At 42.6% G+C, this 26,067-nt stretch overlaps 1 protein-coding gene across 9 annotated transcripts in view; it reads right to left on the minus strand.

Moving 5' to 3' along the window:
* Positions 1-26,067, minus strand: part of PIKFYVE (phosphoinositide kinase, FYVE-type zinc finger containing) — a 120,519-nt gene that overhangs the window by 57,140 nt on the left and 37,312 nt on the right. For 6 of the 9 annotated variants that reach the window (XM_075608457.1, XM_075608461.1, XM_075608460.1 and 3 more), the window contains 12 exons: positions 20,557-20,619; positions 19,499-19,628; positions 11,652-11,829; positions 10,627-10,701; positions 10,435-10,542; positions 9,796-9,936; positions 8,273-8,399; positions 5,661-6,838; positions 4,872-4,937; positions 3,059-3,159; positions 2,120-2,191; positions 1,364-1,535 (listed from right to left, as the gene is read on the minus strand). In XM_075608457.1, the coding sequence (XP_075464572.1) occupies positions 1,364-1,535; positions 2,120-2,191; positions 3,059-3,159; positions 4,872-4,937; positions 5,661-6,838; positions 8,273-8,399; positions 9,796-9,936; positions 10,435-10,542; positions 10,627-10,701; positions 11,652-11,829; positions 19,499-19,628; positions 20,557-20,619 (2,411 nt within the window). The remainder of the gene's footprint in view (positions 1-1,363; positions 1,536-2,119; positions 2,192-3,058; positions 3,160-4,871; positions 4,938-5,660; positions 6,839-8,272; positions 8,400-9,795; positions 9,937-10,434; positions 10,543-10,626; positions 10,702-11,651; positions 11,830-19,498; positions 19,629-20,556; positions 20,620-26,067) is intronic. The other 3 variants (XM_075608462.1, XM_075608459.1, XM_075608458.1) reach the window with 1 other exon arrangement.

The following is a 26,067-nucleotide window of genomic DNA, read 5'->3' on the forward strand; positions in this document are numbered from 1 at the left end:
CAGTTTTTTTTTTGCTCATTTCTTAGAGATCACAGTCTCCCAGAGTAGTGACCGTGACCTAAACGGAAGAGACTGGTCTCCACTTGCATTAGTGTCATTAGGGGTTGTGCCCCATAGTGGTGTCTTTCAGCATCCTAAAGATGAATAATTTTTGTGCAAGTCCTTTGTTCTGGATTTTTTTTACCCATTCTATTTGCATTCAATATATGTATTATGGGGCAATTAAATATTTGGCGACTGTGCTTGTGCCTGATCACATTGTTCCTCTTTTTGCTCGGTATGCATCATCTTGCGATTTGGGCAATGTCAAAAGGGGAGGTTAGAGCGAAGTTACAAGACGCAAAGAATATGAGATGTATCAAATTCTGCGTCATGTTTTGCTTTCTGTAATCTGCAGGCAAAGAAAAATGTAAAGTTTAAGGTGTAGTAACTTTTTGGCTTGTAAATCTGCACCACGTGTAAACAACCTCTGCAATTGACAACTGAATTCCAAAAAATTGTGTAATTAGTCAAAATACACTTTTTGCTCCAAATTCACCTTTATCCTTAGCCATGTGTTGTCATTTTGGGGACTGTGTTGGGAGTCTTATCATATATTCCAGGGGTTCTCAACTCCAGTCATCAAGACCCTCCAACTGGTCAGGTCTTCAGGCTATCCCTGATTCAGCACAGGTGGCCCAGTTTTTGACTGAGCCACCTGTGCTGAATCAGGGATATACTTAAAACCTGACCTGCTGGAGGGGGGAGTTCTTCATGACTGGCGTTGAGAACCCCTGCTATACTCCATATTGCTCATCAACATTTCTAAACGGAACTGTAGGTCCAGTGCATTGTAGCTACTTCCTCAAACAAACGTCATTGTAATAGGTTTCTTATGACTCAAACCTATAAACTCAGTACAGTGTACAGTAATCAGGTATTTTAGTTCCCCTGAATAGGAGGCTTTCACCAAGGTTCAATAGGAGGCACAACTAAAACCAGATGGGGGGGAAAAAAAGGAAGGAAGCTTACAGCATTCACCATCAGTACAGTATATGTTGCTCCTTTAGATGCATTTGAGAGTGGGATTGCTGCGTTAATGAGCCCCAATATTATTTTCTAGATAAAAAAACTAAGCTAGCAAGGACACAGTAAGTGCTACTGATGATCTGCGCATAAATACAGATGTAACCAAACTCATTTTTCCTAGACCCTCGGAGTAAAAAAAATACATTTGCCACAGCTCTGGCCAACAGTCGTGGCTGTCCATGCGTACATCTGTAAGCAGCTTAACCAAAGATATAGACAACCAGTTTTGAATGTATGGAAATGCTCATAATGGCAAAACCCCAGTACAGGCAACAGCTTTGCGAGTGCACTGTACCTGCTGGCAAATCCTGCACCAGGAGTACGTGAGGATTGTGTGTTGGTATCCAGGCACTGGAGAGTCCAGCTCCTTCAGTATAATCTGAACGCACCCATTTCCATGGACAAAGCGCCGGATGTGATGCACCATTTGAGTGTCGCAGAACACGCTGGGGCACTGATAAGATGACCTTTGGGAAGAACAAAAATACATTGACATTGAGGGGCATTGTTTTATTAGTGTGGTGCCGTTCCACTTGGTGTGTGTGTGTCTCGCTATTCCCATTTGCCAAGAGCTCCTCAGTGACAATTAGGGTTATTCATTAAATTGAAAGTGCCAATCGGAGCCACGATCTAACGGAAACTCACAATCGGCAATTTTGCAGTATAATGAATAATCCCCAACGTGTCTGAAGCAAAAGGAGTGTTGGAAAGTGTCACTAGGCAACAGTACGGATGGCACCAATTTTACATTGAGACTTTAGTAACTCCTTTATAAAAAAAAACATGGAACATTACAGCACAGACGGGCCAATGGGTCTATGCATGTCCATTTTCCCATAGAAAAAAAAACCAGATCCTCAAATCTAAGACTTGTGAATTCCTACTTGTGTCTTTCCCAAGTACATTTTTTTTTTCTCATTCTTGCCTTGTTTTCTTTCAGCAGTAAGAATTTAAATGTTTTAGACGGTTATTCCAAGATTCCACAAAATAAAATGTTCACAAGATACAAAATCATCCTGCAACTCAACACATTAACAAATAGAAAACTCACCTGAAACAATACCGCTCTAGGAATACACCAAGCGTCAAGTCATTTTTACCATAAAATTCCATAGTGACGATCCTAAATTAAACGAGGGAACAACAATTTAGTAAGAATAGGCTGCTCTTGAAAACCTAAGTCACAAACCTCAATGCTGTGATAAGACAAGAAGAAGGATTTTACACTGTATATTATATTCCAGGGGGACTGCATTAGTCACAAAAACCAAGGCGGTCTATTTGTACTAAGTACGTCGGATATAACAAGATGGCAAGGTCACTACTTCTGGGATGCCACTGGGAAAAGACAGGGCTGCCACTGGGAAAAGACAGGGCTATGTTAAACAGCCTGTGTTCTAAATTGTATAAAACCATAACTAATCTGGCATTGTGTTTTATTAAACTGGTTCCTACGAGACTCCGGAATATGATATTCCTGACCTCTAGAGCTTGTTGGGGCTGCGAAGCAGCAGCTTGGTTTGCTTACGCACAGCGGTATATGCCCCTATGGCGGGAGTAGCCAACTCAAGTCTACAAGGGCCCCCAACATGTCAGGTTTTAGCAATATCACTGCTTCAGCACAGATGGTTAAATCAATAACTGAGCCACCCTTGCTTAAGCAGGGATATCCTTAAAACTGACCTGATAGTGGTCCTTGAGGACTGGAGTTGGCCACCCCTGCCCTAAGGTTACATGCCTTTTCTAATCGCAGTCTTATTACAAGTAACCTTGAAACTCTATTAATGCAAATTTCTCAGGGCAGTATGGCACAGTCATTTTTAAAAACAGAATAGGACACAATGATGGAACCAAGCGGTCCTGAACGTTCAGTTAGCAGACACGTGCAAATGATACTGTTCATTTTTCGTCATCTGGAGGAAAGCAAAAGCTTTCAACGATATTGGATCATGGCCAAAAATAATAATACTGTAAGCGAGAGGCCTCTTACCACGGGCTGACACAGGCACTGGGAGCATTGCTCGACTGGGCGGAAGAGCTGCTGAAGAGGACACAAAGTCTTTGATGGTTTACAGTACTTAGACAGTCGACCTGAAGACGAGAAGAAATGAAGAGCTACAGTTAAGTACATACAGTGATATTTTGTGGCTTTATAGGGGCGGTTTCAACTGGTAGAACAAAAATATTTATTTTATTTTTTTAAACCACATCGGTTTCATTGGAAAGATCATCCTTACAGTAACAGTTTAACTTTTTTTTTTTTTAATCTTCTGTAAAATGAATACATATATGTTGGGAACACTGGATTCAACCATATCAGCTACTTTTGGTCGTTTGACTAATGATGGCACCACCTTTACTTAACAGATAATAGGACGCCCTTGCTACAGCCTAGGTTAAACAGAGTGGTGATTAGCAGGTAGTAAATATATCGGCTATCGACAAAAGAACAAGATCACTGCTCTGATAGCACTCACTGCCCTGTTACGAATGTTGAAGTTGAAATGATGTATTTTGTTAAACCAAGATTTAATCATGGATATTAAAATAATATTGTAAATGTGGGGGCAGCACAAAACAAGGAACCGCTTTTACAATATTATTTTAATATCAATTAATGATTTTATTATTTTTTTATATAGAATTGAAGCAGTGGGTCTCTGAAACTGAACCCCATTAATTGCAGCTCCGAGGACCCCCTTCTTATAGAGATACAGACCTCAGAAGGGGGGTGCCAGTATCTCTGCAGTTTCAGCTCCTGACACATGGGCCATTAGGAAGCTGCACCGGGTGATGTCACAGCTTCCTATTTGCCCTCAGGACCCGGGAGCTTTGAAAATCAGCCATAATGTGAACCCTGGTAACGGTTTCATTTTTTTCAAGTGTACTTAAAAGGCATCACAACGTGCAAGTATAAATATATTAACAAATGAGAGGAACAGTACTCACTTTTTCTGATAATGCACTCAAGTGGAAATTAAATAATGAAATGACAATATACAGCAGGGCCACAGTCATACGGCGGGTTCCGTTCTAAGGACCCACCGCAAAGCCAAAATCGCCGGAAAGCGTAACCGGTGATTTTCGTTATGTGCACATGCACAAACCGGCAATGCACCGTTCTACGCATGCACAACATCGGCAAAAACACCCATTCTGCGCATGCGCGACCCCGGACCGGCCCGTTCCGCGCATGCGCGACCCCGGACCGGTCCGTTCTGTGCATGCGTGACCCCGGACCGGTCCATTCTGCGCATGTGCGACCCCGAACCGGTCCGTTCTGCACAGAAATGGTGACCCCCTTCATGGTATCGCCGAAAAGCGGGGCGCCGAGAAGCGGGGTCTTCCTGTATATAAAAAAAACCTTGAATAATGTTACATTAACATAAAGCAAGGTGTCAGAGCATCCCTTTCTACTCTGCTAGGCAGGTTCATCGGGTTTTAGCACATATCAGAAGGTTGTACTCCAATTAGGGAGAATAGCAGGGGCAGAACTAGTCACGAGTGTTCCCCGGTGCATGTATATATACATATAAAAGAGCGGGCCGTTACATGGTGGTTTAAGTAGAAGTGCCGAATAGCATTACGATGCGTGGAGGATGTCCCCCTAAAGGTGGTGGGTTCTAGTGCAGCCGAATGGGCTGCACATATGGTAGTTCACCTTGCGAGCGGGTCTAACTCTCCAATGAACAAGTAATTGATCATTTAAACAGCTTGTGTGCCACAGTGGTCACTTTGAATAATCCCTCAGAAATAAGGACATCTGACAGTATATCTATATTGATTTATAATTAAAAATATACCTGATCTTGGAGTACACGAATTTCCTTTTTATTCAGTTCATATTGCAGCATTTCTTTTCTTGTATTCTAGTTAAATAGATGGCAAGAACCACAAACAGGTTTCAAGAGTGCTTGCTGTAACACTAACAAATACAGTGGATTCAAGAGGGTTACTTTGTATTACATCTTCACAAGGAGGATTAAAAACATTCTAGGGAGAGCGACTAGTAATCCAGTGTTTTCCACTACATAGATTTAGATTTTGATACTGTGAAATAGTGATGTACTGCATTCTCAAGTAAAGGAAACCGTATTCAACTCCTGCCAGACTTTCATCATGTGTACCCACTCACACCCCTTTTTAAACCAATCTTTATTGTGTGTGTTTCGGCAGGTTTAGATTTTTATTTTAATGCAACATTATTAAAAGTTATATTTTAGCATTTAATTATAGAATTTCCACTTGAGTGCATCATCAGAAAAAGTGTGTACCGTTCCTGTCATTTTGTGATGCACCATTTTCTTACCCACACAATTTGCATCTCCTTAGCTCTTGGAGGATTGTGGTGGTTTAACTAGATCAACATCGAGGACTGAACCTTGAGCACTCATGTTTTTGTAGTGTGTGTGCGCGCGCGTGCGTGTATATGATGTAGTCATCTATATGATAAAAATATATTATATATAGAGATTTCAAATTAAAACCAGAGGATTGAGCAGGAGTATGCTTTTTAACATCCATCACTAATGCAATACACATAGGGTACAAAACAGATTCACATTTCATACTTGGAAAGTGTTCTAACTTGCCTTGGAATTCCACGACAGCTCATTTGGAATCAATCCTGTGTCTTCATCTGCCTCGCTTCTGCTTTCGTGTTTACTAGCAGGTCCATTGGGTGCATCCTTAGTCTGAACAAATGGGTCAGCGTCTTTTTGACGTATCCTGCCTCCTCTAGCTCGATAGTCCGCTAGAATTCTAGCTAAGTTCTGGCTGTCACCCAAGTGCTCAGCAATTCTGGTGTTAAGCAGCTCATGGGATGGTAGCACCTCCATGGCTCTTCCGTGGACACTTCCATTAATTCCTTGCAGGCTGGAGAGCTCACGTAACAGTTGTTTTTTCCTCCTACTCTCTACCTCCTTCAACTCCTTGTTGAGGAGGGGAGACAGGTACACCTTCTCTGGAAAATAGTCCCTGGTGGGGCACCTCATGCCCTTTTCTGTCAACAAAAAAGGTTCCCTAAAAGCAATGATGGGAGAAATGCCTAGAATAACATCTTTTAACTCCTGTTTAAAAGACACTGAGTGCATGTTAAGCATGTCATCTGAGGAAGTAACCTCCTCAGTCATATATAACCCTGTGTCATCTTGTAAAGGATCTCTAAAGAGCCTTGTCTGACTCTTGGGTTCCTCAGGATCTTCTGTTTGTTGCTGTATTTCCTCCTCATCTATGCCAGGTATGTGGCACATTTGAGACAAAAGCTCAGGCTCAATTGCTAACCCTGAAGAGAGCAAAGATGATGTTGACAACACTATGAGGGGATCCTGCTGTGTCAAGGAAGTATGTCCATCAAGAAGACTCCCATTATCCAGTTCACCTTGCTCATCAAAAACCGCTCTTTGCTCAAGGAAGTCAGATTCTTCAGATGACAGAGACACGGAAATCATAACCAATTTCTCTGATGAAAGGTCAGATTCCCAGTTAATGGCACTACACTCCTCCCCATCAAAGAGGTCACTCTGACCACTATTTTCTCCTTGCCCTTCAATCAGCGAGCGGAAGGAGCTGCTTTTGGGCAGTGTCGGGGGCATGGCAAACTCATCCATAAGGAAGGAAATCTCCAGTTGTGAATGATAAGCCGCATAGACCATGAAGATTATGATCTCTTTGACCCTTGCCAACTCATATTCCAAGGCTCCACTGAGTTTAATTGTGCAACCCAGATGTTGTGGGCATCCTTCAAAGAACATCAGTGTTTTTGCTTCTTCTGCGTAAAAACAAAAAACAAAACAAAAATCGGCACCCAACAAATATCACAAAATACTTTTTCAAGCAAATTCAAGCACCACATTTCATTTGTACTCAATGAGACTATACCACAAAAGTAAAATTAAAATACAAAAAAAGTTCCCTGATGTGCCAAGTACATGCTCGAGGGGATGTGGAGAAGTGGGCTCCATGCTACATATTTGGTGGAAAGGTCCAATAATTTCCCAGACCTGGGTTCAAATCTTTCCAATCTATGATATATTAAATGTAAAAATTCCCAAAGAATTTGGGGTAGTCCATTTAAATATAGATCCCACACAGAACAAAAAATGGTAAATTATTAATATCTAATTCTTACAGCTACCCAGTGTTCCATTGCAAGGCAATGGAAACAGACAAACCCTGTGCCCATCGAGTAGATTATAAATAGAATGTCATGCTAATGGAGAGGCTCATTACCCTTCAGGAACATACGGCAGCTGTGTGAACTCTGGGCCCTTGGACTTATTCCACCTTCTCCTATCTACAAATTGTAAATTAATTTTTCCTTGGAACTGCAGAATATATACATTCAACTTGGTGAACCCTACTTCTTGAATTGAACTAAGCATTTTCTAGAAGACTGTATAACTAGATTTACTGACTGTACAGTGTTAAATGTACCATTGAACTCTGCCCCCCGTCCCCTTTTTGTTTCTGTACCCCATCCCTATTTCTTGAACACTGAGAAAAACTTGCCAAATAAAAAGGATTTAAAAAATAAATACAGAGAAACTTTGAATGACAGCAGAGCTGCTTGGCCCACCCAGTCTGCCCATTTTCCCATCTGGTTGATCGCTTTCTTTCATATTTAGCCTTATGTCTATGCCAACCATTTTTAAATGCCCTTATTGCATTGGTGCTATTCCACAAAACCACCACCCTTTCTATGAAGTGGTACAGTTACCTCCACACGAGTCTGCCACCCTCCAGGTTCAGAGCATGACCTCCTGTTCTAGCACTTCTCGTTCTGAAATATACTTTCCTACGTATTTTTGGGTGGCATAGCCTGTGTGATATTTTTACATTGTTTTCAGTGATTTACTTTAATTACAATGTTATAGAACTCAGAAGATTACACATTTTGAATTGGATATCTCCGTTTCCACTCATAGTGACGGGAATTACTTCTTAATGCTTATTTATGGGACTGGTAATTACAATTTAATATTTAAAAAAATGAATTCTGAATATTTTAAGCTTGTGATTATTTTCTACAAAAAGGTGCCCAGAATAGACAGCACTTTTAATATTCTCTAAAGTAATGGTCATCATGTAGATTATATACTCCTATTACAGAAGTAATTTTATCATGAAGTTGTGGAAAGGATAGGTCAATATACAATTAGGAATTACTATGCCTATGTGCCAGTGGCAAGTGATCTTAACTTACCATTAGGCAATGAAAACACCTGCAGGTAAAACTTGTGACATGTACCAAGACGAGGTTTAGTCAGTAATTGGTCCATGGACATTACCAAGTCACCTTGGGTCATCCGGCTCACTCTGTCTAAAACTTGCTGAAGGGATGAAAAAAGCATAAAAGGAAACACTGAAAACAATACATCACAAGGTTCATTTTATACCAGATTACAATCAGAAAAAATGTGTGTGGTGCTCTCAAGACAATACTTAAGCCAATTAAATTGATAACAGGAAGACAACCCTTAAATGAGTATATATATATATATATATATATAGTGTCTCTAGGAATGTAGCCCGGTAATGACAATCCCACAGACCAGGTAGTAAGGAAATGTCAGTGACACCTGCAGGTGACCGGTAGATGGAACATCCTAATGACAGTACCAGATTACAGCCAGAAAGCAGTCAATGACAAATTCAGAAACGTTTATTTTTCATCTGCGTATTACCAAGAATGTTCTTCTATGCAGGGACAAAACAGACACAAGGACTCAGATCTTGGTTTAAGATGAAATAAAGAAGAGAAGGTGCAGAAAGAGAAGAAAAGTAACCATTTATTTTCTATGCATCCAAAAATAGAATGAAGATGTAAATACGCAGTTGGGTAAAACGAAAAAAGGAGTGCAAACCAATAAATGTACAGTAAGGCCAAGAGGATGTTGAAGGCAGAACTGAAAAGATCCTAGGCAATGGGATTAAGAAATTCAATCCGGATTTCTAATTATATTGTAAATGTATGTGAATCTGTTATCAAGACAAAATGTCAAAGTATGCAGTATATTGTTTTATGGTTCTTTCTATAGATTACTTATGTTGCATATTCTTAATTGGTATATTCAGAATATATATTCCGTTACATTAGAGATGTACAATGGGGGTGCACCTGTCCTGAGGTCTCTATATAGAAGCCCTGTTTTGGTTGACATGTACCGGGTACCCGGAAATTACCCGATACCCGACGATATTTAAAGTACCTTGAATGAGCCCAGGGCGTTGGGACCCGGTGCCAGGGTAATTTTCATTCTGCTCTGCTCCCTCGGTCCTCGTCTTGGAGAACGGCAGGAGCAGAGCAGCAGAAGAGACTTACCTGCAGGAGGAGGCTGAGGAGGACCGCAGCGACATCCTGGTGGCGGTGGGAGCAGTGGAAGACATCCTTCAGCCGGTGGGCAGCAGAGGACGACATCCTTCACAGCCGGTGGGAGCAAAGGAACATGTGACCATAGCAGGAGCGTTACTATTGGACAGCCGGGCAGGAGCGTGCACCAGCGGTCCAACCCGAACGTCTTCAGACTTCGGGTGCAGCGCCGTCCCAGCTGTCCAATAGCAACGCTCCTGCTCCGGTCTCGTGTTCCTCTGCTCCGACCAGCACCAGATATGAAGGATGTTCACATTCAACGGTGTTTATTGAACAATAGAGTACACAGATTTAGCGATAAATGGCCATATACAAAATGGAATATGGTAAATGCCCCATGTGAAATCTGTACTTACTGGTTTAACATTGATAACCAAAGTGATGCCATGTTCTAGCAGCATATCCTGAGCTATCCTGGACACTGTCTTCTCCACCAGAACCAAGGTGGGCCGTACATCCACTATCCTCTGAACGTAGTTCTTCAGAAACTCTCTTTCCTGACCAGCAAATGAAAAAACACTATTAGCCATTTCACTACTCAATGATCCGTTTTGGAAATGTCCGTTTTGCAGTGAGCTATGACCGGAGAGCGATTCACTCTGATGCCAGATTAGCTAAATTCCCATTACAGTCTGGAGTACACTTGCAAAATTATATTTACTCAACAGTATGTATGTAGATGTGTATGGACAGTACAGTTTCTACACAAAATACAATTTGAAATAGATTGGAGTTATTCTTATTTGCTTTACATGAGCCATATATGACACTGGAAGCATCATAGAGGCAGAGCCTTGTGCATTTGGAGGAGTAGGAAACATCTGTGCCTCATTCGTGAGGATTCTTCCAGTGACAGAGGTCATCACAAATCCAAGGTGACTGTCTCCTATGAAGGGTGTAGAATGTATTGAAGAAGCCATTGGAAAAGTATTGTATGCCTGATAAGAGATCTCCCTCTGGCTGTCAATACAAGAAATGCATCATCTGCAACTGACCTGCAGGACTATGGGATCTATGCATGTAAACTTGGTCTCCTCCCGGTACAAGTATTCAATGGAACACTTCAGCAGCAGAATCTTGGGGTTTTTAATACTGGCATTCATCTATGAGGAAGAGAGAGCTGAAACATGAGTCATTAGCACTGTATAATTTTAACTGTGCATTGCAAAGGAAATGAAATGATTTACCTTTTTGTGTGCAATATTCTTGGTGCAGACAAAGCCGTTTACTACCATAGAGTCAAATTTCTTACCACCTGGTATCTAGTACAAGAGAGTAGACCGCATTAGACTGGGAAGTCCTAAATACGTTTTAAGGCTTTGCCTATAGTGCCGCCGACACGATGAGTGACGTCACCCGTCGCCACCGTCGAAACATAACTTTCGCCGGTCGGCCGCATCGCGGGATTCCCGCAATTTGATTTGTTCAAGGGCCGTCACGTGACACGACGGCCCTTGAAAAATCAAATTTTGCCGGCGGCAGGTTTTCGCTTGTCGCCATCGCTTGTCGCCATCGCGTGCACTATAAGCGCATGCGGCGGCGGCGGAAATGCTTTTGTTTTTGGGCGAATTCGCGTCGCCAGCACTATAAGCACGGGCCAAGACATGGACATAGCTTGAGAGGCCAATAGAGTGAAGGATTATTTTCTTGAGAATATTGACGATTGTTTGTAGGGACTAAGGAGAGAATTTACAAGTTCTCCACAGGTTCCCCAAATCTGTTTTTACCCTGCATCATCTCATACAGCTTTTAACCCTTTGGCTGTCAAAGACACTTGCAATGTATTGCATTAAAAAGGTGTTAAACTGCAGACATGGATTCTAGGTAACATGCCAATCAACAAGGAGTATCTTCAACTGGAAACTGATCACAGAAGGTAGTACATTTCAATCTCTTCTGTTCCTGAATCACAAAATGTAAGGATTATGCATCAAGATATGCAGTGGGTATATAAAAGCTCTTTGCACCCTAAAAAATAAAATAATAATAATAATAAAAAAATGTAAACAACTTGGTAGATGCAGATACTTGAGCCTACTTAGATATGACTGTGTTTTTTTATGAAAAGCCAAGGGGACTGCATACATCACATTAGAATACATGTTTAACAGCTCCAAAATATTGCAGAGTAAGCTGGATTTAGAATCCCAGTGTAGGTAAATAAGAGAATGCACTGTATACCTACCTTCCACACCATATAATAAACACTTACTTTCTTGATGTGAACAAACTGGCGGATGTCCATGTCATCGTCATTTTTTACATTTGGTCGGACAGTCTGGACCACCTGACACACCACTGGCACAATGACATCTCTCCAAGAGAGAGACAAAGATTCGTTGTACAGGAGCTGCTGGAGCAGAGCCATCATGTGGCTGTGGTTGGCAGAACTGTGGATTACAAAACACATTTCAGAAGCCCTGTGATGGCCAATGAGAGCTGCTTCCTTTTAAAAGAAGGGACCTTTGAAGTGCCATACAGCAAATATGTGAACAACGTTCATGTAGGTCCAAGAGAAGGCAATATATTGGCTAATCAAATCTCTAACCATCAAAGAAGTCCCACCAGTTCTTACAGTCAGTGACCTTACAGACTTCAACAACTTATTCTAATAAAATTAAATTTGGACCATTACCACAAAAGTCTAATTGAATCTCTAGTTGTGAACATCTACGGTTGTATCACATGAAAACGATTACCTCTTATGTATATAGAACATCTAGAAATTAGACCATTGTATAAATGGATATTCCTCAATCCCTACAGACCTCAGACAAATACACACACACACACACACACACACATATATACATATTATACATATACATACTGTATATATATTTTTAAGTGATAGATGAGCAAAGCCATAAGTAGTTTACCAAAGGTCAGTGGGAACGAGGGAGGGTTTAACGGTTTATTCAATGCCAGCTACAGTATATAGGGTTTTTAGTATGCTTATTTGACAGAGTCACATAGGTTTACTTAGCTGGCTGTCAGTAGACTGTTTAGACCGAAGGTTGCCAATGACTTTCTCCAATTTTTGATTAGAGTAGCTGGGGGAATTTAAAGACCTATGTTCTGTACGTGCAAGTCATGATGTCATGCTTACTGCATGGGCTGAATGAGTAGTTCAGTGGTAATGAAATGCCTTTGAAGGGGGTAAACCAAATGTCGGATCCAAATTTAGATGGTAAGCTCTGTGCCTGCAAAATTCTATATATAGTACTACATACACTTAAGAAAAAATATATTACATTATGTACTGTATGTAACCCAGTGTCTGCAAGCAGCACAGGACATGGCCCCTTTGAGAATTACACTGCACAGGACCATGTGACTGGTCTCAGCCAGTGAGTGACAGTTGGAGTGAGGAGGCTGAGGAAAACGGCGGCCATCTTGTGACTGAGGTGTTCTGCTGAGAGCCAATAGAGAGGTTGTGTGCAGATCCCTCCTGTACAAAGGGATCTGCATGAGCCTCACATAGAGAGATGGAGAAGAGGGACTCTGCAGAGAATAGTTTCTGTTATGAGTGTCAGGCAGCAGCAGCAGACCGTAGCAGCCACAGTAGGCTGGCAAGTCGGCAGACAGGCTCTTTGAGCCAAGTATCAGTGGACCACCAGCCTCCAGCCTAAGGCCATGATTATACCCAAAAATGTGCGCGGCGTCGTGTGTAGTGGTGCCGCCAAAACTAAAATCCGATGGAACTGCTCATACCACTGGTGATGGTCGCTCTGCAACCGTGTTGCAAAGTGAACAGCTGGGGAAGAGAGAGAGGATTTTGTTTTTTTTCTTGCGACGGCCTTGTCACGTGAACGAACCGCTCACGGCCACGCCTCCTCTGCTCTCTTTGCCTAGTATAATCAAGATGCTGCTCGGCGGCAGCACTGGGTGATGTCACAGAATAGCGCTGCCGCCTTGCACCACTTGGGTATAATCTCAGCCTAAGGCTGCGCTTATAGCGACGTCAGGCTGCAGCCACTGGAAAAATCAAATTGAAATGACTCCCAGCGATCGCGACCAAGCCGTCGCTCCGTGCTTACTATAAATGCACGCGCCGGCGGCAATGCATTTGTTTTGACTCAACGTTCGCATCGCTGTCGCCGTCACTATAAGCGCAGCCTTAGGAAATAGTGACCAACTACAAAGAGGATCTGCATCACCAAGACAAGTAAAAGGGGTACTGAAGCCTTTGCAAAACACACGCCTGCCACGGTACCACACTAAATCACCACAAGCTCCAACGTTACATGCTAGCACATATAGCAGGAATCCCTATGACACAGGGTTGTCAGGAGAAAAGAGCACATAAATGTTTCCCTAGTTAGGGAGACACACAAGATTCCCGTATATGTGCACTCATTCAGCTTGTGTATATAATATAGGATGTAGAGAATACAATCTCTGAGCATATTACTCAGGCTACCAAATAGTAGCACAACTCCCAGTGTACTTATAAAAAAACACAATAACATGTTATTTAACAATTATGTGATTTCTGTGAAGTATATACAACGTGTGTATAAAATCCTCTGTGGTGGGTGTAGGGTCAATGAATATTCACATATGGGAATGCTGCCATCTACTGGATATAGTGTGTGAATGTGTGGTAAATGTCTGTTCACTAGTATATCCTTTGCTCTCTCCATGGATAAACACTGTGTAGACAAATAGAGCATGACAGTGTGTATAGTATACACACAGAGAAAGAGACACCCACTATATTCAAGGGTATGCAGTATGTTTCTAGCAAATAAGATCTTTGATACAATATTTTATCATATACAGGGGGTTAAATGCCCCTGAACCACACTTCAACACCGTAAAGACACAAGGTTGTCAGGTGCCACTGCAAAATGAAATACAGTACAGGTCTTTTAAAGACCACCTTACGCAAGTCTCCAGTAGCATCTTGCTTAAATCTCAGATAACATCTAAGCAGTTCAAACAAATACCAAGTACATAGTTCTATGAAAGTGTACATGCAAATATACTCAGATATTTAATTAATTCTCTACATCCTATATTATATACACAAGCTGAATGGGTGCATATATACGGCAATCCTGTGTGTCTCCCTAACTAGGAAAATATTTGTATGCTCTATGTCTATTAATATACCGTTTGCACCTCAGTATTACTCTTTCCCAGGTGGGCATTATTCCAATAATGAACCACTATTCTATCCTATATCAGGTAGGAAATGGTACTAAAGTTAAACCAAAAAATAAAATCCAATCGCAATATTCAATTGGTATTAGAACATAAAAAAATATTTTTAAACATAAATAAAACTTTTATTAGGATAGAATAGTGGTTAATTATTGGAAGAATGCCCACCTGGTTTTAATTAGTGGAGTGGTACAAATATACCTCCTCCAGGAGTACTCTCTCACCCCCTGATGAAGCGTTATAATCAAAGCAAAACGCGTAGAGGCAGAGTGTACGTTCAGTAGTGCATGATGACTGGGACCGTGACAACGTATACCGGCATCCTGCACTCTCCCATGAGGACGCCGTGATCTGTTACCTGCGTTTGTAGCTGCGGCTGCTCCGACTACTCAACAGGACTTTTATTCCCCCCTCCACCCCCCGCTTTGAGGACTATGGTTTTCTCCCCCCCCCCCTTTTGTGTGTGGGTTCCCCACTTTTGTGTGTGGGTTTATCAACTTGTTGAAGTTAACATCTATGACCTGTTTGGGAGAACCTTTTTATTTCAAGTTTTGTGATTTGATATTTTTTACATAAAAGTACAGTTTTCTTATATTGAAATTGTTTCTCTGTGCGCTTTTCTTTTCATTTTAGTGTTTACCTTTGACCCCGTTGATCACGGGAGGAGAATCAAGCTGCAGGAGAAATGGAGGTGTTAAGAGACTAAACAGCCAGCGCGCACGTATTACCGACAGTTATCCTCAACAGCAAGGGTCGCATGATGGTTTACGGGTTGTGTTTATACCTGTTCTATTGTTTATTACATTGTTATAACTACCCTGGTGTTGTGCTCGGTTTGTCTGACATATAATCACATGTTCAGATGGTAAATACACGCAGCACTAACAGGGAGTAGAATTCAGGCCCCTGCCTCAGCAGCAACAGGTTAGTCTAAGGTAGTTAATGGAGGGGTTACATGTATGTATACATTTATAAATAAAATGAGTCCAGGTAAAGGCTTACATTCATATGTATAAACATACATCTAAAAGGTGGATAAATATCAGTGCAAGGGAAGTGAAGAAAACAAATATGTGCAATAAATATCAAGTTACGCTCTTTTCTCACTCATGCAACTAAAATCGTAATTCACTTACTACATGCTGCCAAAGACAGAGGTCATTACACTCTGCTCATATTACTTGACCTCTCTGCAGCATGACACCATGGACCACCCTCTTCTCCTTCGCATTCTCCATACTCTTGGTATTCGTAACAAAGCTCTATCCTGGATCTCCTCTTACCTCTCCCATCGTACTTTCAGTGTCTCTTCTGCCAACACCTCCTCCATCGATCTCTCTGTGGGGGTACCACACAGACTTCTCGTCTTTTCTCTGTACACACTTTCTCTAGGTGACCTAATCACATCTCTTGGGTTTAAATATCACCTCTATGCTGACGACCAACCTTTACTTTTCAACCACTGACCTTACACCTGCTGTACACACCAAAGTTTCAGAATGTCTCTCTGCGATAACATCCTGGATGGCCCTCAGCCGACTTAAACTTAACATGGCAAAAACAGAGCTTCTACACTTCCTCCCAAACCTGGGCGCTTGTCTCTACATCATTGATCAGTGGCAAGCAATCTAGGATCTGGTGTTTGCCTTGGTGGGCTTTAATCTCCATACTTTTCATGCTCTGCTGCTCGTGGAGTGCGGTTGCCAGTGCCAACAACGCTGACCGGGCTGGGAAGTTAGATCCATGCATTGCAAGCGGACCGTAGATGACAGCCCCGCTCATTCACCAACCAGGAGCGGATTCACTGCCTAAAAAACCCCGTTACCGCCGACTCCAAAGCATTGATTGCGGACCACAGGCTGCAGAGTACACACCGAGGTATCTCCAACCACAGCTACAGCTAACAGCAGCAAAAAAACAGACCGCAGACCATTCGCTGCAGCTAATGGGGTTTGTGGGAGTATTTGCTTATTGAAATGCAAGTACATCACATGAACTGTGTTGGTGGTGTCTAGTGGATCAAGTGTATGCTTTTTGGCAGATGCCTATTTTTTGCCCATGATGGACTCACTTGTGCTGAAATAACTTCTTTACTATTAGTGTGTGCAAGTGTACCTATTACAATTAAATCAGTTATAGGTGGAGAGGTTTAAATGTAATATGGATATAAAAAAGGTTTATTTCTTAGGGTTCAAATGTTCTTCAAGAGGTCAGGGGAGCGCCAGTGTTCACATCGGAATCCTAGAAGAAACAATAAAAACAACATGGTGTGGTACAATTTCAACCAGAATGGTATTAAGTGCTGAACAATTACACTCACACTTTTCTCCTTTTCAATAAGGCAGTACAGATACGCTTTCCTCTCTCTGAATGGAGCAATAGGTCAGGAACTCAGCATATGAAACCCCTTGTAAGTGAATTCTTCCCATCCGTTGTTTGTAAACCAAAGAGAATAAAGAAATATTAATTGCGCAGTATATCTTAATAATGTATTAAAAGATTGGACATTAAGACACAGATGTACACTCACATTCTGTACATTACATCAATTCGTGGTACAAAATCCCGACTCCTCTCTGTTTGCATTTGACCGGTGCACACGCTATGGAGCTTACTTCCTCGTCTCTGCTCTCATCTACGTCACCTCCGGTTGGGTAAAGTTGAGGGCGGAAGGGCTGTGTGGAGGAATCCCCGGCTGCCAGGACTTCGCGTCACAAAGGCACTCTGACTCAACGTGTTTCGTCGGTATGACTTCTTCAGGAATCCTGAAGAAGTCATACCGACGAAACACGTTGAGTCAGAGTGCCTTCGTGACGCGAAGTCCTGGCAGCCGGGGATTCCTCCACACAGCCCTTCCGCCCTCAACTTCACCCAACCGGAGGTGACGTAGATGAGAGCAGAGACGCGGAAGTAAGCTCCATAGCGTGTGCACCGGTCAAATGCAAACAGAGAGGAGTCGGGATTTTGTACCACGAATTGATGTAATGTACAGAATGTGAGTGTACATCTGTGTCTTAATGTCCAATCTTTTAATACATTATTAAGATATACTGCGCAATTAATATTTCTTTATTCTCTTTGGTTTACAAACAACGGATGGGAAGAATTCACTTACAAGGGGTTTCATATGCTGAGTTCCTGACCTATTGCTCCATTCAGAGAGAGGAAAGCGTATCTGTACTGCCTTATTGAAAAGGAGAAAAGTGTGAGTGTAATTGTTCAGCACTTAATACCATTCTGGTTGAAATTGTACCACACCATGTTGTTTTTATTGTTTCTTCTAGGATTCCGATGTGAACACTGGCGCTCCCCTGACCTCTTGAAGAACATTTGGATCCAACAGACTAGAGAACAGTCTTTTTAAGGGTTTTTTGAGCCGCTTTTCAATTAGCACTGTACACTGGGTGGTGTAGAGGATTTTTTTATAAATTGATACGTCACTAAGAATTTATTTTTCACTAATTGATCACAGTTCACTTTATACTACATATTTTGCACATATTTATTCAAGTCACTTATTTCATTGTTTATGTAAACTTTATATACACACACGGACTTAATGCACTAAGTAAGCGCCGAAACAAACATTTCTTTTTCTTATTTCTTAGGGTTGTAATACTATTTTACTAACATTTGTACCATTGAATTACTCTATTTCCCTTTTGGTGATCAATTAATTGTATGTTCCACCTTGGTTTGCTTATAGATACAAGTATTCTGCCACCAGCTGGACAGTTATCCCTTCACTCAGGAGAGGTTTATCATTAACCCCTCCTTGTGTCTATGGATTACTGGGATTATCATGCATTAACAATAACTATAGTATCCCATATTTACATCTAATGTCTCATGCTGGTTGATACACATTCTGCCCTCCTTTTCCTTGCTGCATACATTTGCCTTTATTTTGTACTGATCTGATGTAGACACTGTTTTTTTAATTGGTTTTATTGTTTGTCCACTTTTTGATCTTTTGACCTCACAATAAATATTTAAAATCAGTCAAGTGCTATACCTATTTTTGAGTGCCCCTATTTGGAGTTTCTACAGTACGGGTCTTCTGGATTCTGTAATTTCTTTTGTTTTGGTACATACTTTCTTTTGCTTCCGGGTGCACCACCAATGATATCTATTCATATTTTTAGGTTTGACAGGTTAGTTCATTTATTTATTTTATGGTAGTAGAGCTCTTTTCAGCATTTTTTCCTTCTACCAATTAGATTGTAAGCTCTTCGGAGCAGGGACTCCTCTTCCAAAATGTTACTTTTATGTCTGAAGCACATTCTCATGGTCTGTTATTTGTATTTTTTGTTATTTATATGATTGTCACATGTATTACTACTGTGAAGCGCAATGTGCATTAATGGTGCTATATAAACAAAGACATACATTTCATCCTGCCTTCACTACTACAACCGTCATAGTTGGCACTCCCCTAGTCCACCTATCCCAACTACAATTCCTAAAAAAAAAAAATGCGGCTGGACAAATTTCCACCCTATGCAACAACCCCCCAAAACCTTAATAGAATCAGCTGTCAGGCAGGACCGTAACCCCAACCCGAGATACACGCCCCCTGAGCAGCCACTTTACATTCTTGTTTCAACATTGTCCCTCATTCCCTCTAGATTCTAAGCTCTCACGAGCAGGGCCCTCATTATCTCTCTGTATCTATTTGTTACATTCATGTGAGGAGTGACACGCACAGTTTATGTAATATACATAACTATTCCCCCATTGTACCGCGCTGTGAAATATGTTTGCGCTTTACAAATAAACGATAATATAATTCATATATTACTAGGCTATATAAACGTGTGTGTGTGTTTACTATCTACAGTATACACACAAAATATATGCTGCCGTTTTATCTATGGTGATAGTGCTTACAGAAGCCTCTCCATTGCCTGCTTCTCTCCATTCTCTTCTCTCAGCTGATCCAGATTGTTATGGTGCCAACCCAAAGGAGTGAAGAGCAGATCTTTGGTTTTCTCCTCTACTCGTCGATTGAATAGAGATTCTGGAAAAGAAAGTGTATTTTGCATGTAACCCACATCTTCTGCACGGCTGCCGCAGAGTTACTCGGGCGTTTCAGAAGACACAGACACGTTCCTCAATTTAATTAAAAATAAGCTTAAGATTTGTTTTGGTTTTTCTAATCCTTATCACACAGTAACTGTGTAACCCCTCCATTTAATTGCATAGTGAGGGAGCATGTACCCAGCAGTTTCCTAAATGCTAGAGATATTTACAACAATTTGACAAGCAAATGAGAATTTAAGAGTCTCTCCCATCTGCCGAGATTAATTAATGCTAGGGACATGTTTAAGATGTAACATACAATTTGGGCACAGAAAGCATACATTTCTCTATCTATAAGTATTTTAAAATGTTAAGTTATGCGAGCAGAAAATTGGGAGGGGTTTGATTTCCTCTGGCTGCAGCCGGTGTGTGATGTCAGAGTGGTGAACAAGAATTCACAGAGGAAACATTCATTCTCTACTCTCATCCTATCCTTAGCAGAGACAATGAGACGAGTAAATAAAACACTTGATTGACAAAGCTATATGTAATTAATTTCAGATAAACAAAAGAAGCCAAAATTATTACTTTTAACGTGGCTAGAATAGTTTAAGGCAGCTGTTGGATTGTATTCAAATTGTTGTTTTCTTTGCCTGGCTGTGCAGGATTGCATCTTTAGATGTTGCTTTTAAAGCAGTGCTTGAAAAATACTTCAACGCTGGTCTAAAGTTACTGCTGCCCTCACACAAGGGGCCTTAAATGGAGAGGAACTGGCAAAATGCATACAGGAAACGTATACAGAAAAAGAAAGTCATGGTCAAAAGTAGTAACATTAACCAAACTAACCATTTCTATTAGAAAACGTGCCATTTCTGTCACTAATCACTGGCCTGCCAGGTGAGTGGAGAAAATGACTCAGGCATTACCTTTGATAAAAGCGTCGCTTATAGAAATCATCTGCTGCCCTCCATCTTCAGAAAGGAGAAACTCTGAGAAGGAAGAGACCAAAGAGTAGAATGTGGTTACTATACATTTCCTGCCTGACGTCTCAGCTGCATAACTCACAACAGCTTAAAAAGGGGCAATCCTTCACAGGACAAAAACCTTAACGTTTAAGGTGTTACATCTGGGTGATTGGTGTCATATTACAATCTGACACTTGCAGGAATGTTTAAAAAAAAATAAAAAAATGACGTTTGTTGGTATACATCAGGCCTGCACAACACGCGGCCCGCCGGCACACTCACTGTGCGGCCCGCGGTGGCGGCGGCTTTCCCCCTCCTCCTCCCTCGAGTCCGCTCTCCCTCTCAGCCACCCGCCGCAAGCCGAGCCCGCTCTCTCTCTTCCCCCCCCCCCCCCCGAGCCAACTCTCCCCGAGCCCGCTCTCAAGACTGCACGCTCTAGCAGTGCGGCACTTCCGGTGCCCGCTGCTTGCGAGCGTGCGCAGTCCTGCCTGCTCTCCGCCGTGATCTGAGGTGCAGGGGGGTGAGGGGAGGTGCAGGGGGGTAATGTGAGGTGAGGAGGTGCAGGGGGATATGCGAGGTGCAGGGGGATGTGAGGTAGGGAGGGGGTGATGTGCCAGGGGGGGGGCTGCAGGGGGGTATTGTGTGTGATGCTGAGGGTGAGTAGTGTGTGTGATGTGGAGGGTGAGTATTGTGTATGAGTGAGGGGGAGAGATGGGGGTGTGAGAGATGGGGAGTCAAACGTTGATGATGAGGGGTGCAGGGGGAGATATGAAGATGATGAGGAGTGCTGGGGGAGATATGAGGATGAAGATGATGAGGGGTGCTGGGGGGGATATGAGGATGAGGGGTGCTGGGGAGATATATATCAGGATGATGGTTGCTGGGGCAGATATGAGGATGATGAGGGGTGCTGGGAGAGATTGAGGGGTGCTGGGAGAGATTGAGGGGTGCTGGAGATATGAGGGTGATGATGAGAGGTGCTGGGGGAGAGATGATGATGATGATTTACACCGTGCGGCCCGAATCTGTATTACTTGGAGCAGTTCGGCCCTTCTCACTTGACAAGTTGTGCAGGCCTGGTATACATGATCCACTAAGACTTGGGAGAGGTTAGATTTCCTCTGGCTGCTGCTTTTTGTCTACTGTGTATTCAACAAGAGTCTGCACAGACCTTTCCTGCCCCGTATCTCCTTCCCCTTAACTTCATTTGCTCTCAGATAGGGACAGGGTGGAATAAAAGTTAAAAAAAAAAGACAATAGATTGAAAAACACTCCTCCCTCCCATTCGAAGGCCTCTAAGAAATACAACTAGCAATTAATTTCCAGAGAAACAAAAGCTGCTAAAATGAATTCGTTTAAGGAAGCCAATTAGAGAAGGAAATTCATAATAAAAGGTTGGTCTTTGCTTGGCATTGTGGGATTGCAAATGTAAAAAAATAAATAAACAGCCTTTTAATTTATCAAAAAAAAAAAAAAGCAAAGCCCAATCTCAGGTATGAGAAGAGACGTATACAGATCAGTAATCTGATCATAAAGTTCTCCTATACCGGTGTTTAAACAGTTAATTCGCAAGCCCATAGATGGTGGGTGCCTTTTCTTTAAGAGTATTTTCCAAACTCTTGTATTAAAGCTGCAGACCAAGCAATATCCAACGTGTGTTTTTTTTTTTTTATTATTAATAAATCAGTTCTGCACTGTGAGAAAATACTTGTAGCATTATTTTTCTTTTTTTTAAACTTTTTGTTTCTATAGCAACCATTTACAAGGTCACATCCCCTTCCGAAACAGGCTCTGACACACCCCTTTTTGAGCCTTGCTCTCTCTGGTAGTGCACCAATTGTATCTAGTGGCTGCCTGGTCACATGATCTTCCCCACAGAACTTTGCATCTTTGGTCCTCTTCTGCTGCACTGACGGCCATTTAATGAACCCCCGAGCCGAATCTTCGCTGACCAAATCACAGGAGAACAGATCGAATTGGCAACTTTACCAATTACGGATTGTATGGATGTACAAAACAGGAATAAAAAAATCAGCATATTGGACTGCATCTTTAATTGCATTACTGAATGGGGATAATAAAACGCCAACACCACCACCACATCTATGGTGCAGACACCTTTAATAGTTCAGCTTACATAAAAATGTTAAATAATGCAGTCGCAAGCCTAGTGCTAACAATGAAGCCCATAAATGCTGTGTTTTGATCGGTGGGATATGGCTCCTGCAGCCATCACAGCTCTCTGAGATGCAGTCTCAACCAGAGAAGTTTCGTTTGTGCTTTTTCTATCCCCATACGGTACAGCCGGTTCATTGCTCTTAATCAATTCAGACACGCACAGGCCATGACACGAAAAGTAATGTGTTAGGGAAATGGCGATGATTCCTCACCGAATGAGGAAAATGAAGCGTTTATGTTCAGAGTGAAGGTAAGAATTGGGTAGAAGAAGAACCCAAGTAACTTGGGTTCTTCTTCTACCCAATTCCTACCTATCATTACCCAAAAGCACCGTTCACCGATACTGACACTGTGGCAGCAGCAGGGCCTTCCTTATTGTCTCAGAGTGAAGGTAATTAAGAGGGACTCTTGCGCATTAAAAAGTTGACAGCCAGTATAGTCGGGACTGTGAAATGCGGTCACCGTGCTGCGCAGCCAGTTTTTCCTGAAGACAGGAAAATCGAGCTCAATACTGGCGCTGAGCGCGGTGGCCACGCCCCCGGCGGTCCAGGCAATGAGGCGAACCTGCCGGGTGACATCATGGCTGCGCCCCCCCTCTACCCACCTCTGTCGCGCCCCTCCCCCCCATCCACCTCTGTCGCGCCCCCCCCCACCTCTGTCGCGCCCCCCCTACCTCTGTCGCGCCCCCCCCTACCTCTGTCGCGCCCCCCCCCCCCTATCTCTGTCGCGCCCTTCCCCCCTCGCTCCCCACCATCTTTCCCTCTGCAGCTCTCTGCAGACCGGGATCAGGCGTGCGTGCAGCGCAGACAGGGCCGTAGCCTCACTTGGCATACAGTGCTTCGACGGCAGCCAGGGATTTGGGCAATGACATGCAAATGAGAACTGTGTGTGTCACTTTTTACTTCTCATCAATATTACCATGGACCCACAGCCTGGGTTACAGAAGTGCATAGTCAGTAAATCTACCCACAGACCGCCGTTTCGTCCCTTTGGGTCTTATTAGTGCAAGGTTGGTTGCTGGCTATGCTGGAAGTCAGTATAAACAGACATAAAAAGTTTTGATGAGAGATATAGCGATATAGGAGATGCATTTGTTTTTTCTTCAATGGGGAGGAGGGGTTGGACCAAAGTAAATGTGCTAAGAACCAAACCTCCCTGCTTTTCTGCCCAGCACAGTTACTACTCCACCTTGGTCATAAAATGATATATTGCTTTTCATTCGTATTTAAAGTAACATTTAAGTCTGGCAATGGGATATTTTCGACTAGTGCAATTAGACTTCAAATTGTTTCCCTGTTTGAGGTGATGGACAACGCATTATTACACTGCAATAGAAATAGGTTAATTGTGAGGAAATTACTTTCTGCAACACACAGCAGAGACACTTTTTTTTTTTTATAAATAAAAAGGTGTTGAATAGTAGTTAAAATAACAATGCAACCCAACTATAACTAACCGCAATTTTTCATTTACAGGATTAGAATTAGGGGGTTCTCCAGAGCTGAACGGCACTATTTTCAGCTCCGGGGAACCCAATTTCTCAAGATACTTACGGGTGAACCTACTGAATTACTTGTGTTTTTTTTTTTAAAGGAGGTTTAAATGGAAATCCATGGTAACTTCACCGGTGCATATCTCAGGAATAGTGTTGTCCCCAGAGCTGAAAAAAGTGTTGTTGGGTTCAGTGGGAACCTCACATTCCCTACCATGTTAAAAACAAATTGCTGATGGGGGGGGGGGGGGTTAAAAGAGCCGGGACAACTATCCCAGGCACGGTGGCTGCAAAGGGGCCTGGCCGGCGCTGGAAGTTGGGTCTGGCTAGAGGTCGGACCCAACTTCTGCGTCCAGCTGCCGGGCTCCATCTCTCTCCAGCTACTGCTGCAGGCCTCTCACACTCCTGCTGGACCTACCTCTCCCGCCGAAAGCTGGACCAAAATTATGTGTCCGGACTGAAATGGCACCAGAGGCCCAAGATCACTCCCAAGGTAAGTCTGTCTGTGTGTAGCGTGGGAGGTAGTGTGTGTGTGTGTGTGTGTGTGTGTGTGTACGCGCGCATGTAGCGTGGGTATTGTAAGGGAGGTGGAGGGGGCGGGGGAGAAGTGTGTGTGATAATTGTGTCTGGCCAAGGGGAGAAAGGAGTGTGAGTTGGGGGGGGCGGGTTTGAGGGGGCATGATATTGAGTAATAGCAGAGGGAGTGAGAGAGTGGGAGAGCATGAGAGGAAGGAAAGGGAGGTGGGGGAGCGAAAGGAAGAGACAGAGGGGGAGGAAGAATGAGTGTGGTGGGATAGTGAATGAGAGAGGGGGGGAAAAGTGCGACGGGGCGAGAGAAATACTTAGGGAGAGGGGGGTATAGAGTGGGATACGAGAGGTGTGAATGAGGTGGGTGTTCGCACGGCTATTGACATGGGGAGGGGAGGGGGGGAAGGACTGACACGGTGGAAACTAGTCCTGAGCCTCAGAAAAGCTTTTGGCAGCCCGGAGTGCTTGGGGGGGGGGAGGAGGGGGGAAGAAACAGTGCCAGAATTAAAGTGCCTTCAAGAGCATAGACAGAGGGAGTGAGTTATATAGCACCATCAATTGCATGACGGAACATATACAGTACAGGGCTGAAGAAGCAGCTTAGTAGTGCCAACACTGCCTTTGAAGTGGGTGAACCAAGTTGAAATCCCTGTGTCAGCTCTCCTTTGGGCTAGTAAGTTTGGGCTTAACTGATCGCTCTGTGCTTCAGGCACCAAAATTAGATGTGTTCTAAGATACAGGGACTCCTTATGTCTGCAAAATCCTATGTAAAATATAGCATATATGAAATAAATATACTTCAGCACCATAAATGCACAGCCGGCACACCACTTGCAAGTAAATAAGTTTTGGCGCTTATCCCATAAAGCAATAACAGACCAGACGATACCGGTTGCAACACGACATCAAGGGACAGCACGCAGGTAAGTAAATCATACATTTTTTATATTTGATATAAAACACAAAAAAACGATGTTTCGGTCCCACTGGGGGACCGAAACGTCGTTTTTTGTGCCTTATATCAAATATATATATATTTTAGTAGTGGTACCAAAACAAAATAAATGTTAGATTGACAAACAAGGCAGAATACACACACAAGTAATTCAATAGGGAAAGGGGGGGAGGGGAAATTGGTCCTGCTCAGCTAACAAATTGAACTTTCTGGAGTGGTGCTATCTGGGATAGAGACTATGGACATTAGGAGAAAGATCCCAAATGATGCACTCACCTCCACTAGTGATAAAATAACAATTGTATTAATGTTGAAAACA

The sequence above is a fragment of the Ascaphus truei genome, chromosome 7 (genome assembly GCF_040206685.1).
Source record: "Ascaphus truei isolate aAscTru1 chromosome 7, aAscTru1.hap1, whole genome shotgun sequence".
Taxonomy (NCBI): Eukaryota; Metazoa; Chordata; class Amphibia; order Anura; family Ascaphidae; genus Ascaphus; species Ascaphus truei.